Consider the following 15,891-nt stretch of genomic DNA (forward strand, 5'->3'; position numbering starts at 1 on the left):
CTTTAAGAAAAAAAAAAGTCTGGGGAGCCTGTAATGTTCAGAAAGATTTACATCAGAAATAATCTGGTGTTTTGAAGTCCATAAACTGGAGGATTCCCTGTACGGGGAGCATATTTTCTAATGCCCAGAAAGGAAGTTTATACCACAGTCGTGGACTAGACTTGAGCCCTGTTGTGACCTAGACAATGCAGATAAACACTAGAGGGTAGTCCTGAGAGGAGCATTTTTCACTGTGTCCTGTGCCCCCAGAGCACTTCCCACCCTTTCCGCTGCATGAAGGAGTCCAACCCAGACTGTGTGAGTGTAGCAAACGTTTGTCGTTCTTTCTGGATCTGCTAATAGAGTGCATCACATAGCAGCTGGCCATCCATTTAAGAATCTCATGGGAGGGGGGCGCCTGGGTGGCACAGCGGTTAAGCATCTGCCTTCGGCTCAGGGCGTGATCCCGGCGTTGTGGGATCGAGCCCCACATCAGGCTCCTCCGCTGGGAGCCTGCTTCTTCCTCTCCCACTCCCCCTGCTTGTGTTCCCTCTCTCGCTGGCTGTCTCTATCTCTGTCGAATAAATAAAATAAAATCTTAAAAAAAAAATCTCATGGGAGGGGCCTTGTATCCCTCTTTTGCTTAGAGAATCTCAATTGCTAGTGGTTTGTAATTCTTTCTTCAGGTCTAGAATACTGTGGTATCTTAAAACACAGGGGTAAGATCTGTGTTTGGAAAAAGCAGATTTCTCTAAGCCATACGGTATAATTCTAACGTTATGTTCCGGGAACACAGCGTCACTTTCTCGTGCTTTTTGTGGCCAGAACTGGCATCAGGCTTCTCCTACAGCTTCCTGTCACGTGTCATGATCAAGGCACATATTCTTACGTCTTTTGTTTGTAAAAATCTGTCTTATAGCCAAATTTGCACATGATTAAAGACACGGAGTCAAGCGTAGAGTCTATCACAGACTCTATACTTAGCCTTTTAAATCTGAGCAGAAGTCTCCAGCGCATGCCCGTCTCTGTCCCCTTTGAGAATGGAGGTGAGGACATTGCTCTGTCTGCCTCGTTTTAAGAAATTGGATGAAGCCCTTGGAAAAACGGCATGTCTTCCACCAGTCTCGTGGTTATTGTTTTTTTTAAAGATTTTATTTGAGAGAGAGAGTGAGCGGGGCAGGGGTGGGGGGCAGAGGGAGAGGGAGAAGCAGGCTCCCTGCGAAGCCGGAGGCGGGACTCGATCCCAGGACCCTGAGATCATGACCTGAGCTGAAGGCAGACACTGAACTGAGTGAGCCACCCAGGCGCCCCTAGTGGTTATCATTAGAATTGGCTGCCTGAACTTACTGGAAGAAGGCACAGTAGAAATAAATAGAAGTGTAAGTATTAATATGTTCATCGCAGCGTCCTGCTAGATTTCATCTCGTGAAAACCCATTTGCTTTATTTTCAAAATTCTCCGCTTAATTTATGTGCCGTGCGCTCAGAGTTCTCTCCTGTGCCCAATGCAACCTTTCCTTCTCCTTCTGATCACTTTATAAACACTAATTGTTTTCCTTTAGCAGAACCTCCTGGGACCAAGAATAAAGCCAAGAAGGTTACGGGGTGGCACACAAAACGAAAACACTGAGAGAAAGAGGACGTGTTTTTGTTTTGTATTCTCCCCCGAGGATTGGAGCGAAGACATGAGATTAACGTACATCTGCTTTGTGTGTGTGTGTATGTGTGCATATGTGTAATGTCTTTTAGGGGGAACTTGAACGGCAGCTTTTGCAAGCAAATCCAATTCTGGAATCATTTGGAAATGCGAAGACTGTGAAAAATGATAATTCATCTCGCTTCGTAAGTTTGAAAGTACCAGAAACTTTTTTCATTTCTCCGATGTCTAGTTAAATGTCTACCATGATGAAGCAGCTACAGTACCTTCCTTCTTGGATTTTAGGGAGAGGCTAATAGTTGTAGTATAGAACAAAACTGCCCGGTAGAAACGTGATGAGTCTCATGTAATTTTAAATTTTAAACTTTCTAGTAGCTGCATCTTAAAAAGGGGAAAAATGTGAAAGTGAATGTAATGATGTATTTATTGGATGTAATTATACGGTACGGGTAGGTGACTCCTCCTTCATCTTTGGGCTGATCTGTAATACTTGTTGCGGGCCCGGTGTGGCGATAAAGCTAGGTGCACGTGGGACTTAGCATGCAGCACTGGGAGTGTCCCTGCTCCACAAACACAGTTGGTATTCAGTGTAGTCACTTGTCCTGTTCATGCTCGCTGTTTCTCTGGGATGCAGACGTCAGAATAATAGGTCAATACTGTGCCTTCTCTGTAAAAATTCTTCTCAGCTGTTCAGCTTTGTTAGTTCATGGAGAGCTTCCCTCTCTCCATCCATTGGACCATTTATCCCAGAGTGTCTGAGGCTGTCCTCCTTGGTGATGGCCAGATTGGCCTTTCTGCAGGGGCCCTGCGCTCCCCGTCTGGCTACTCACAGTTGACATGTTGGTGGCCAATCTCCTCTAGAACCATATGCAGCAAAATGGGGGCCGCCTGCCATCCATCTTTCGCCCTGAATTATATAGTCCTCCAGATGCAATAACCATTTCCACAGTGAGACTGGAGAGGGTCTTCGATTTCAGTTATTTCTACTTAAATTGTTGAGAGTTAATTCTGTGTTTTTCCTCCTTCCTGATATTAAAAGTATTTGTAGAAGTCCAGAGACTTCAGTTCTGATGACTCCTTGATGGGTAGTTTTGGGGGAATCTAGTACCATTGGGACGTACGGTTTTACTTTGAGAGTGTGAAGTCATGGTGTTCACGTTGACTTTCTGACAGCACGAAATGGGTGTTTAGTGGGAGCTACCTGAAAATGGGCTCACAGAGGACCAGTGAACCCAAAGGTAGCCAGATAACTCTCTGTTTGAGTCTGCTAGGACTGCCCTAAAGAGCACCCCAGACTGGGGGCCCTAAAGAGTAGAGATTGATTTTCTCTCTCTTGGAGGCTGGAAGTCCTCGACCAAGGTAGCGGCAGGGTTGGTTTCTTCTGTGCCTCTCTCCTTGGCTTGTAGACGGCCACATGGGCCTCCCTCTGTGTCTGCCTGTGTCCTGTTCTCTTCTTGTAAGGACACCAGTCATGTGGGACTAGGGCCCTAGTGACCTCGTTTTAACTTAATTATCTTTCAAAGGCCCTGTCTCCAAATATAGTCATGTTCTGAGGCAGTGGAGCCTAGGACTCACGTAAGAATTTGGGGTGGGACATGACTCAGCCCATGGCACCCTCAGGTAGTTTTAAGCACAAGAGGCTCTCCAAGTTATTCACAAAATAGGGATCTATTTGTTTGGAATATTGTGTATTCCTAGTAAGATGAATTTTGAAGATTGATTTAACCCAAGTTCATTAGGTAATTATTTTAGCTTTTTACATACAGAGTGGAATGACAAATATACCTGTATCAGGAGGAAGCGTGGTTGTGACCTTGGGGTTTATAAAAGATCTGGGGATGGTAAGCTTTGTTTGTAGAGTTTTTATCATCCCCTGGATCATCAGCATTGAGCCTCAGCCACATTTAAATCTTAAATTCTTGCCACTGAAAGCCCTATGTTTAGTGGCTGTATCATGGGATTGAAGACACAGTGAGCTACCAGCTTTGGTATGTAAATCTCCATGAAGATTTACAAGGATTTCTGAGTGGAAAATGTTTTATTTTACCATGTAAATCAAGTTACCAGTCTGTTCTGATTCCCCCTCCCCCAACGCACACTTTAAATTCAGGAGAAACCATTTTGTGACGGTCTCCTCTTAGCCCGGAAAAGATAAATTGCAGCCAGCCAGTCCTTTGGTAAAGAATGTAGTGAGTCTGTTTCTAAGTGGTCAGGATCTACCTGCCAGCGATGTTGTGTTTGGGACAGATGGTCGTATAATTCCGTACTGGTTCCCTGTTGCTATGTAACAGATTGCCCTAAGCCTAGTGACTTGAAACCTGTATCACCTCAGTGTCTGCGGGATGGGTGGTTCTGACTTGAGGCCTCTCATGAAGGTGTCACTAGGGTGGTGTTGGCTGGGGCTGCAATTCTCAGGAGGCTTGATGAGGCTGGAGGATCTTCTTTCGAGCTGACTTGGGCAGCTTTTGGTGGGAAGCCTTGGTTCCTCACCTCAAAGGCTTCTCTGGAGAGATGCCCACTCATTATCTGGCAGCTGGCGTTCCCCCAGAGCAGGTGATCCAAGAGAGTAAGACAGAAGCCACGTGGTGTTCTTCACGACCTTGGAAGTCCCGTACCAACCCTTTCATGTATTCTACTGGTCACACGGACCAGCCCTGATACACTGTGGGAGGGGGCTGCATAAATGCACAATGATGGAGCACCACACGTTGGGGATTACTGGCGCCATCTTGGAAGTTGGTTACCACACATCGTTAGAGAGATTTCCATACTGACACACGTAGGCTGTGATCTGTAATTTGCACTACTGTAGATCAGTGACTCTCAGTTGGGGGCCCTCAAGGGACGTTTGGTAGTGTCTGGAGGCATTTTTGGTTGTTCGTTCAGGTGACAGGTAGTGGTGTGCCTCCAGCATCTGGTGGGTAGAGGCCGGGACGCTGCTGAACATCCAGCAGTGTACGGGATAGGCTCCACAGCCAAGAATTACCCAGCCCAAGATGTCAGGTATGTCGAGGTTGAGAAACCCCGGTCGAGCTTATTTCTTGAAACTGGAGCCTAAATCAAGGTAACATATTTGTGAAGTAAGTACTATGCACGAGTCTCCTTCAAGCTTATTATTTATGCATCTTATTCCAAAGGTTTATGTAAATAATTCTGGTAGGAACTTGTGTTACGTCGCACTGGCAGGAAGAATTTCTTAGTTTTCTAGCAGGATTGATTCCAGCAAGGATCACCCATCTAATCTCAATCCTCGATAAACCCAGTTTCAGCTGGATGCCATCCCACGACACTTCCCAAAGCGCTTGTGCTCCTGGATTATAATCTTGGCGTATACTCAGTCTAGTCTATTAAAAGCGAATCTTTTTTAAGAGAAGATTTTTCACTAAGGCAATGTTCTCACACATAGCTAGTCGTTTAATGGAGAGACAAGGGTGTCTTTACATTGTTGGCTTTGGGCTGTAATTCTTAGAAAGTCAACTTTATATCACCGTATAGGATTTTTTAGAGAAATAGCAGTAGCTAGCTTCTAACCCATCCTAAGGCATTAACAGCACAAAGCCACAAGTAGTTGATTTTAGTGGTTCCATAAAAAACGGTGAAGTAATTGGTTGCGCTGGGGGACAGGAGCTCAGTCAGCTGCAGGCGTCCCTTTGGCAGTTCCCTGTGGGCGTGGCCAACGCTTTGCGAGTTCACGGGTAGCCGGTGTGGGCTCATCTTTCAATCACATCTTCTAGAATTTAGATTTTGCTGTTGCCCTTCAGTTAGTTATTGAGCGGCTGTCCTTTGCCAGGCACTGTGGTATTCACATGTTCTTTCCATTTGGATGTCTCAATCGCTCAGATTTCACATGTTCCAACTGGAACCTTTCCTATTCAAAATCTGTTCCTCACGTCTTCTGTCAGGACATGGTCCCAGCAGATCACCCAGTTGGGTACGCATGAAACAAAATAAAACAACAAAAACCCAGAAAAATAAAATAGCTAGAAATCCTTCTGGACTCAGCCTCTCCTCACAGCTCGTGTCCAGACTGGAGCGAATCCTGTCGGCCATGCTTCCAGAACACATTTCAGATCTGTCCACAGTTCTCCTTCTGCCTCTCCTCAACACCCGACTGGTCTGAAAGCCCATCCGAGGTAACTCCTCTGTCTCCCTCCGCACGGCGTACTCTTGACTTTCCTCACGGCGCTTCCTCCCAGTCTGTGGGTGAGCGCTCCCTTGTCCTGCTGCCAGTTGGGCCTGTCTCCCTGCTCTCCAGATCCTTAGTTCTGGACACTGTGCCTTGCACACGGAAGTACACAGTAGGTGCATATTTATGTTATGGGTGGTTGTCTACACAGAAAGAGTCCTCAGCCTCATGGAGCCTGCCTTCATCTGGGTCTTAACTTCAGTGTACAGTTGAGCTCAGGGGGTGTATTGCGTGTGCCAGGTCCTTTGGGAGCAGAGGGTTTGGCCAGGCCCCGGGCCAGGAGCGGCGTCCCACGTCCCGCTGTGATGCTGAGAAGCGCGCTGTGTGTACAGGGGAGCCGCATGGAGTCGTTATGTACAGGACACGGGCTGGCAGTGAAAATATTTGAAACCATAAACTCCACAAGCTTTTAGAATCCATTTGTTTCCATTTCTTTGATCTGATATAGACGAATCATTTCCTGAAGAATATCTTTTCTTTCAAAGATGCTAGCATCTGGCTTGTATTAAAGGGGATTCTTTGAGGAGAGCATTACCCTTATGAAAATAATCGTTCACAGTTAGGCCCGTTCTGTTTACGGAGAAGCCAAACGCATTCCAGATGGAGGAGATTTACATCAAATGAATCTCTTGTAATGAAACTTTTAAAACGGGGTCTTCAATTTCTGACTTGTATCAGCAGATACATCTTCTCTCAGAAAGCAGGAAGGTTTGGTAGGAATCACTCTCTGTATTTGTGCAAATCTTTTTTTTTCTTTTTTCCCCCCTCCAAATGGAATTGAGCCACTTTGGCAACCCCCAATGTTAGGTGCCTTGTGGTAGATACTTAGCGTCAGCGGAGCTCAGTAAAGTCTCCAGTGCCCTCCCCACTGTTGGGCTAGCAGAGTCATGTGTCCTCACTGGTATTTGTTAGCAAGCAGACACTTAAAAAGTTTTGAGGGCGGCCTGGGTGGCTCAGTCAGTTGGGCGTCTGCCTTCGTCTCAGGTCAGGATCCCAGCGTCCTGGGATCGAGTCCCGCGTCAGGCTCTCTGCTCAGCAGGGAGCCTGCTTCTCCCTCTCCCTCTGCCTGCCACTCTGCCTACTTGTGCTCTCTCTCTGTGTCAGATACATGTTTAAAAAATAAATAAAAAGTTTTGTAAGTGAATTGAACGCAGCCCCTGCTCTGTCCCGTTAGTTCTCTGCCCCTCCCACTGAAGACTTTTGGGGACAGATGTGACCGTGTCAGAGACAGAGAGCGTGGCCTACACCAGGAAACCAGTGCGGCCATTTCCGCACAGAGCCCGAGGCAGCCTTCCCAACACACCCCTCGGCCTCCGGGCCTTCCTGGAGTCTTAGCGCCTTGTTCACACCAGACTGGGGGTGTCTGTGAACTTCCAGTCCATCCACATTACCCCAGGAATCCTCACATCTGTTACACTACGTAACGAGACCACTTACTTAACCTGTTTTACTAATGAGCGAAGTTTCTGGTACAGTTTGAAGATGAGCACCATCATCTGGTCTCGGGTTACATCCTGCGCATCCCAGAATGGGTTTTCCCATTTAGGGCAAAAGCTGCCCCTAGAGTGGAGAATTTTAGTGGCGGGAACTCACACACGTACAGAGCGTGCCCTTGATGCTGCAGGGTTTGAAAGTAGATTCCAGATACGGTGACGATTTTAATAGTCTGACCTGTGCGGAAATCTGATGTGGGGCGGGCAGTGTGACGACGAGTTTCTTCACCTAACATTTGAAGACAGCCTGTTGGCAGAGGAGTATAGAGGGGCCTAAGTGGCCACTTTGGGTCGCCATCAGCCAGAAGGTTCTATCTCTTGAAAATTACGGAGTGGTTTCTCTTGTGGCTGCAAGGTCAAATCCGATTGTGATGTGTCACCAACTCCTGCCACTTGCAGTGGTTTTATTTCCAAGAGCGTAAAGTAAACAAGCCCTTTCATTACCATTCAGAAGCAGACTAATATAAGCTGTAAGGTCACTCAGCTCAAATGGCACTCCTCCTCAGAGCCTTCCTCTGTGTCCCCGTAGCGCCTGTTGGTCCTTTGGAGGTGCCCTACTACGACCTCATGAGTCTGCTTCCGTTCGGGGTGGGGGGGGCGGGCGTTAGGTCAGCCTCTGTCAAGGCCATGATTGTAGGATTTGTGGAAAGTGGTTACCAGCCATGCAACTCCTGGGCAGAGTGAGGCTTTCGGATCGCGTGAAGTAGGATACTTGCAAGCAGGAAATCGTGTTAGAAATTTCCCAAGAGCCCCATGTGCATTCCCATTTCACCTTGTTTTCCTAGCTCAGTTTGCAGTTTTTGAAATTGGAAAATTGGGTGAGTTCTTCATTAATGCTCATAATACCGAACAAAAAATGTAAGTATTGATTTTAGCGAATTCTCCCCTTGTTTTCAATTTCAAAAGTCAGTATTACTGTGGCATAATTTGCATATAATGTTCAAAATTTGTGGTGGCATCCCAGTACTACTCATTTTTTGTACTTAAAGCAAATTTTTATGCAATAAATGTAGGAATGGCATAAGAAGGGGCCCAGTGGGCAAGAGGATGGGGGAGTGGACTGGACACGTAGTAGAGAGTGTAGGACAATGTGTAATCCGTCGGAAATAGAAGGAATGGATGTTTAATTATATTTTTTAATTGGCATTTATCTAAGGAGTCCTAAGGTATCTCCCTTGACTATGCATAAAAATTAGGCTGAATTATATCTTGCATCCGATAAAATTCACCCTGTTTCAGCGTACAGTTAGACGGGGTTAGACAAATGTGTATCGTAGTGAAGCCAGCACTGTGGCCCAGAGAGAGAATATTTCCTTTACTCCAGGAAGCTTCCTTTCGCCTTTGTGCTGTCCTTTCCCTCCTCCTACCCCAGCCCTGGGAACCACTGATCTGTTTTGTCTCTGTGATCTGTTTTCTTTAGAATGTCAGGTAAATGGGGGAAAAAAAAAAAAGGTCAGGTAAATGGAATCCTATAATACTTAGTGTTTTATGTCTAGTTTCTTTTTATACAACATCGTGCTTTTTTTTGGAATCCATGCACGTTGTTGGGTGTTCACTAGTTTGTTCCTTTTTATTGCTTGGTAATATTCCACTGTGACTATACCACAATCTCTTTATTCACCACTCGATGGACATTTGGGTTGTTTCCATTGGAGGGCCATTACGAATAAAGTGGCTTTGAACATTCACGTGCAAGTCTTGATGGGGACACGTGCTTTTGTTTCTCTTGGGTGACTACCCAGAAGTGAGATTGCTCGCGCATATGGTAACTTACGTTTCACTTATACGAAACTAGCAGACTTTTCCATAGTGGCTGTGCCATTTTGTATGCTTACCAGGGTCGTAGGACAGTTCTAGCGGTTCTGTCTCCTTGCTGGCCTTTCTTCAAAATATTAGCCATTTTAGTGGATATGTACTGGTATCTCTTTATGCTCATTTTATTTTGCATTTCTCTAGTAACTCATGACATCGAGCACCCTTTCATGTACTATTGACCGTTTACATATCTGCTTTAATGAAATAATCTTTTTTTAATATTTTTTATTATATCATGTTAGTCCCCATACCGTACATCCCTAGTTTTTGATGTAAAGTTCCATGATTCATTACTTGCGTATAACACCCAGTGCATAATCTGTTTAGATATTTTACCCAGTGTTTTTCTTGGGTTGTCTTGTTACTGAATTGTAAGAGTCTTTTTTTTGTATGTTCTGGGAATAAGTCTTTTACCTGGTAGGTATTTTGAAATATTCTCTGCTAGTCTGTGTTTACTGTTTTCATTTTCTTTAGTGTCTTTTGAAGAACAGAAGCTTTAGATTCTGATAAAATCCAGTTTATCAGTTTTTGGTTGATAAACTCTAAAGTTTCATGCTCTTTGCATTCTTTCTGAGAAGTCTTTTTTTACTTTAAGGTCATAAAGATTTTCTCCTCTTTTCTTGTAGAAGCTTTACGGTTTTAGCCCATGCTTCTAGGTGTATGATCTCTTTACAGTTAACTTCTTTATATGGTGTGAGGAAGGGTCTAGGTTCTTCTGGTTTCTTTTTATGTATTTTTCTGGCACCATTTTTTGGAAAGATTGGTCCTTCCTCTATTAAATTATCTTGGCACTTTTTGTTGAAGATGAATTGACCGTATACGTGTGGTCTGTTTGTGGACTCTGTTCTGATAGATTGCTCTGTATCTCTGTCCTCCCACCAAAACCAACCTGTCTTAATAAACTTACAGCTTTTTGAAATCTAGTAATGTGAATTGTTGAGGCTCTGCTTCTCTTTCTCAACATCATTGTGACTTTTTTAGGTCCTTTCCATTTCCCTGTAAGCCTTGGAATCAGCTCGTCCATTTCCCCCAAGGAAAGCCCTCCAATCCCTTGACCGTCCACGTGATGAATGAGCATAGAGGTCATGGAATAAACCATTTATCGCCATTTGTCAGGTTTCTTTGTTTTGCAAAGGGTTTAATTTGTGAGATAACTTGCTTTTATTTTTGCTTTCTCATTTTTATGATCACTTTACCAGTTTTGGTATTCAGTATTATGATAACTTTATGAAATGAATCATGAAATAATCACTATTTTCTATTTCCTTAGAACAGTTATGTGTAGTCGGGCCATTAAATATTCCTTAGGAATTTGCAAAAATGTTTCATCAGACCAATCCCTCATTTTTGAAGAAGTAATTATATTTCATTTTTATATTTCATTTTTAATGATCTATTCAAGTTTTCTTTTTTCTTGAATGGATTTCTGTTTTCCTAGAAAATTGTATTATTCCGTTTTTCAAGCCTGTCATTATAGGGCCAGATACTGTGTTCCTTTAATACTGTGAAATCCCTTACCTCAGATTATGCAGAAGAGTGTTTTCAAAGTTCTAAACGATGAGGGTCTCATTTTTATTATGTTACAACCCGGGAGGGTAGCCTGTTCTATTGCTGCTTTGGGGTTATTTACAGAGGCTTTTTCCTTCCCTTGCTATTTGAGGCAATATTTAAGAACCATTTTTGTAACCAACTCACAGATACTTGGCAGGTCGCGTTGGTTTATCACTTTATTTGTTCATATCCTCTATGTCCTTACTTTATTTGTAATTTTCTTGTGATTTATTTCCAGGGCAAGTTTATTCGGATCAACTTTGATGTAACTGGCTATATCGTAGGGGCCAACATTGAAACGTGTATCCTTTTTGTAACGGCATAATCCAAACTAAAGAGTGATTTCCTCTCTGGCCAGCCTTGAGGCGACCCTCTGTGCTATCACTCCCATCACCCAGATGATCGGACTGAAGCCCAGAGAGAGCCCTAAGTGTTGTGTTGGTGGTGGTGTTTGTTTTAACACCAGGTCCTGCACTGTTCACGTGGCTGGGGCCGTGGAGACTCCCGCCGAGGTGAGGATCGCCTGCACGTGAACCAGGAAATGTCGATGTGGTAGAAGAACCTTCGGGTGAATACCATGCTATGGAACCACTCTTCAGCTGGGTGTTGGGTTAGTGCCTTTCTACCATCTGCTCCTGGTATTAGTCGGATGGGCGTGTGCCCCCCAAAACAAACCTTGTGGAAGTACAGAGTTCAGGTCGTTTCAGTTGGTGTTCCGGAGATAAAACTAGAGGAAAAACAAATGTCAACTATATAGAATCGAGGAAATGTCACACGTGTAGAGTGGCCTTTCGGAATAAGTCCAGATAGAATCTGTTTGATTAAAGAGATGATAGAAATGATTCTGAATGGCGGTATGCCAACTAGGAAGGATACAGACAACAATTCTCTGCCACTTCTGACAAGTATCAGAGATTCAGTGACAGAAATACAACGTTTCTATCCCTCAGGTAAGGGAGAGAGCAAAATTTTCCTATTCAGAATTGTGTCTTATGTCTCTGAATACACTCAGAGCCGGAAAACACAAGAATCACTTGAGAAGGACAGGGAAGGATCTAGAGTTTCTTCACGTTGGTCTGCTATGGCATTCGTGTGAACGTGTTTTCCACCAAATTTTGGGGTGATCTAACTGAAAATCTAAGCTGTGTGGCACGTACAAAATTAATTCAGCTTGGCGAAGCCCCAGATCCACAGCCCAGGCGCCCAGGCAGGTGTGCCGTGGTCTGGGAGGCAGGAGCGGGCTGGGGGTGAGCTGGTGGCGTGTGGGAAGCCCGGGTGGGGGCTCACAGCCGGCTCTGCAGAAGCAGCAAGAGGAGGCTGGCGGTGGATCTTGTCAGCGCCATCTCGGGCATTTGGAAAGTTCGCGCAGGACTGCGGGTGTTGAGGGGCCGGCACCACCTGCGTGAGGCTTTCCACGAGGGGCTCTCGGGAGCATGGGGGAGCCACGCGCATGGGCTGTGCCCCCCCCCCCCCCGAGCTTTGATTCCTGACTCTGCCACTTACTAGTTGGTGATTTTAATTCCCTTTGTGCCTTGGTTTCCTTATTTGTGAGACTGATAAACTGCTGTAAGGCTTTTCCGGCCTTCAGCAGCTCAGCTTCCTTTTTACAGCTTCTTCGAGTTCCTGGTTTGGTGCTGTGCCCTTTGACTATAACCCTGATTGGGGCAAGTGGGGCAGAGCAGGGCAAGGGCAGCACCCTGATCTTTGAGCTCCCTTCCACCCAAGAGCCTCTGGTTAGTGAGGGACATAAGTGCATAATTTTCCTGTTTCACTTACAAGTTTTAATCATTCAGAATGGTTCATCACAGGAGGGCTAATAGATATCCGAGAAAGAAAATGTTTTACAACTTAAGTTTGTGTAGACACTCAGGGCCGGCCACCTTTTCAGTTTGATCCTTAACCACCTTTGCTCAGACCTTCTGGAAAAATCTCGTGCTGTTCGTCAAGCAAAAGACGAGCGTACTTTTCATATTTTTTACCAGTTGTTATCTGGAGCAGGAGAACACCTAAAGTGTAAGTTACGAAGTTTCTTACTATTGTCTACTTATTGGGATATGGTGTTCCAGTATTAAGTTTTTCTGAAACAGAATGTTTTGGGGAAACGGTACAGTCGACCCTTGAACAATATGGGGCCGGAGGCACCACACCCCACACGGTCACAAATCTGCGGATAACTTGTGACTCCCCACAACCTAACTACCGACAGCCGGCTGTGGGCTAGAAGGCTTACCGACAGCCAGTCCGTTAACGTGTATCTTGTACCTTCTGTGTGTTATATGCTGTATTCTTACAATAAAGCAAACTAGAGGAGAGAAATGCTAAGAAAATCCTGAGGACGGGGCGCCTGGGTGGCACAGCGGTTAAGCGTCTGCCTTTGGCTCAGGGCGTGATCCCGGCGATCTGGGATCGAGCCCCACATCAGGCTCTTCTGCTATGAGCCTGCTTCTTCCTCTCCCACTCCCCCTGCTTGTGTTCCCTCTCTCGCTGGCTGTCTCTCTCTCTGTCAAATAAATAAATAAAATCTTTAAAAAAAAAAAAAAGAAAAAGAAAAAGAAAATCCTGAGGAAGAGAGCACGCACTCACAGAACCGGACTCTGCCGGAAAAACCCGTGTGTGGGTGACCATGCGTTTCAGACCTGTCTTGTTCTGGGGTTCACTGTCATTTCGTACACACATCAAAATGGAAATGAAATTGAACCTCCATGCCGTGGGAGAAATACTTGATTTTAAGTGGCAGTTATATGGACCGTGTTACATTATCTTCTGTACGTTTCTTTCTTTTCTTCAAAAAATGTTAGGGGCACCTGGGTGGCTCAGTGGGTGAAGTGTCTAACTGCAGCTCAGGTCATGGTCTCGGGGTCCTGGGATCGAGTCCCACGTCGGGCTCCCTGCTCTTTGGGGAGTCTGCTTCTCCCTCTCTCTCTCTCTGCTTCTCCCCCTCCCTTCGCTCATGTGTGCCCACGTTTTCTCTCTCAAATAAAGATAAATGTAAAAGTTTTAAATTAGAAGACAATGATGGATTTTTATACAAGTCTGTTTCAACATTTTTAAGGATAAAAAGTAAGAAAAAATAAATTAATAAAATTGTGTTCTGTAAATATTTTTACTCCCAGGTTTACAACTGAGTATGTGTGCTGTGTTTCCACAAGCACTAGAAGAAGCTTGTAGTGAACTTTTATTTATTTTGTCGTGAATCCCGAGGACTGGAAGCTTAGGGACCGGGTTGGGGCAGAGTTCCTGGTCAGAAGTTTGCTGGATCAGAGCTGTTTGAGGGCGAGGGGAGGATGTACAACCTCCTGATTTTTTTCTGAGTCTGGAATGCAGTGCTGCTTCGATGTGACCATGACGTGTGTTATCCAGAGATCCCAAGAGACACGGGCCTCGTACTCCTTCTGTTACCCAGGGCCCGGGCTCTTGCATTGAGCCCAGAAATGAGAGCGAGACATGCAAGGAAAAAAACGAGCCACACGTAGATAGAGTCACTGTCCTGAGAAACTAAGCGTCCAAGCTGACGGCAGTATGTGGTGCTCGAGAGGAGGGAAACCCCAGGCTTTCAGACTGGCAGTAACTCTGCGCTAGTCACGAATCAAAGAATGAGATGAAAGTGTTACAAGAAGGCGGTAGAAAGAGAGAAGCAGTCAGTGCCCAGTGTGGGTGAGATGCAAGGGAGGGAAGGATCGAGGGATCGGCGTGCTCGGCAGGAAGTCTCTGCGGGCGAGCACCTGATTACATCTAGTGTGGGGATCAGTAGCCCTGTCTGTTCTGACCCCCCCTGAAAAACATCCTGCAGAAGAACACACATCTCGAAAGGGAATGTTCGGTTCTAACTCACGGCCCCTAAAACCCAAGTAATCGATGGGGCGGCTATTAGAGTAGCCCGTCGTAAATACGGGTTGAGCATCCCTCGCAAATGCACACCCACCGCCGAACAGACTGGCTCCGAGAAAGGGTTTCGGGGCGTTGGCTGGGCTGGTAGTTGTACCTTCCACATCCAGTCTTTGTGTTCCCGTCCTCGTCATACTGATCCCATGATGTCTGCTCTCGACTGCTTTGCCAAGATAGGATTACTGGCTCTAGGGCTTAAAAACTTTCCCTCAAAAGATGGCTAAAATATTTAAATCTGAAAACAGTAAGGCTGAGTAACCTGGAAAATGTATATCCATCATTTCTCGGCTACTGATTTCATGCAGCCAGTAAACCACTGTCCCCAAAACTCCAGTTGCAGTGTTTGCAGCCGACCCCCTCGTTTTCCCTCACTGACGCGGATGATGGAAAGCTAGGTGTGGTTTTGAAATGCATCAATGAAGAAAGGAAAAGTATGGCAGGAAGTGTGTGTGTTGGGGAGGACGCGAGCCACCGCTCCCCTGCGATCAGCCCTGGGCGCCGGTGGGCGGGCTTTGTCCACGGGGGACGTCACACTGTATCCCGTTCTCTTTTCTTCCAGCGGATTTGCTCCTCGAAGGGTTTAATAACTACAGGTTCCTCTCCAATGGCTACATCCCCATCCCGGGACAGCAGGACAAAGATAACTTCCAGGAGACCATGGAGGCAATGCACATCATGGGCTTCTCTCACGAGGAGATTCTGTGTATGTGGGGCTTTCCCTGCAGCTCTGCTGCTCGCTTAGATAAGACTTATGCACCGGGGGGGGGGGGGGGGGTGTAAAGGAACGTGAGCCAGAAAATGACCAAGCAAATCATGGGAACTGCCCCGGTCATACGGATTCCCAGGACCCGTGTTACCGAAAAGTTCTGTGTAGCTGATTTTTAGCACAAAATAAATGAGGATATGTCTCTGCTACATCTTGAGGCAGTAATTTTGTGGGTTTTTTTTTTTTTCTTTTTACATCCATATAAAGCAATGCTTAAAGTAGTGTCTTCAGTGCTACAGTTCGGAAATATTTCTTTCAAAAAGGAGCGAAATACAGATCAAGCGTCCATGCCAGAAAATACAGGTACACGGACCAGTGCGGGTTTTACGTGTGTTGTTGTGTTGCTGTGGTGGCGCTGTGTCATGCGATCTGTCATGCTGTTCTCCAAGCGCCTGGTGCGGTGTGCGTGGAAAAGGGCCCCTGAAGCTTTCCTCGGAGCTGTCTGGAGTAGAGTGGCTGCCCTGTGAGCCTGTGTTGGGGCCAAGTCCCTGAGTGAGGGACAAGCCGGGGGGCGGTGAACACTCTGCCCCAGCGCTGGGGGGCGTGGGGAACTGGGGAAC

General features: G+C 45.8%; 1 protein-coding gene across 11 annotated transcripts in view; it reads left to right on the plus strand.

The window, feature by feature from the left end:
- Positions 1-15,891, plus strand: part of MYH10 (myosin heavy chain 10) — a 123,749-nt gene that overhangs the window by 48,959 nt on the left and 58,899 nt on the right. For all 11 annotated transcript variants that reach the window (XM_044391734.3, XM_057311324.1, XM_057311325.1 and 8 more), the window contains 5 exons: positions 1,728-1,820; positions 10,919-10,982; positions 12,595-12,693; positions 15,125-15,268; positions 15,539-15,634. In XM_044391734.3, coding sequence (XP_044247669.2) covers positions 1,728-1,820; positions 10,919-10,982; positions 12,595-12,693; positions 15,125-15,268; positions 15,539-15,634 — 496 coding nt within the window. The remainder of the gene's footprint in view (positions 1-1,727; positions 1,821-10,918; positions 10,983-12,594; positions 12,694-15,124; positions 15,269-15,538; positions 15,635-15,891) is intronic.

This window comes from Ursus arctos, unplaced genomic scaffold (genome assembly GCF_023065955.2).
Source record: "Ursus arctos isolate Adak ecotype North America unplaced genomic scaffold, UrsArc2.0 scaffold_14, whole genome shotgun sequence".
In the NCBI taxonomy this organism is placed as follows: domain Eukaryota; kingdom Metazoa; phylum Chordata; class Mammalia; order Carnivora; family Ursidae; genus Ursus; species Ursus arctos.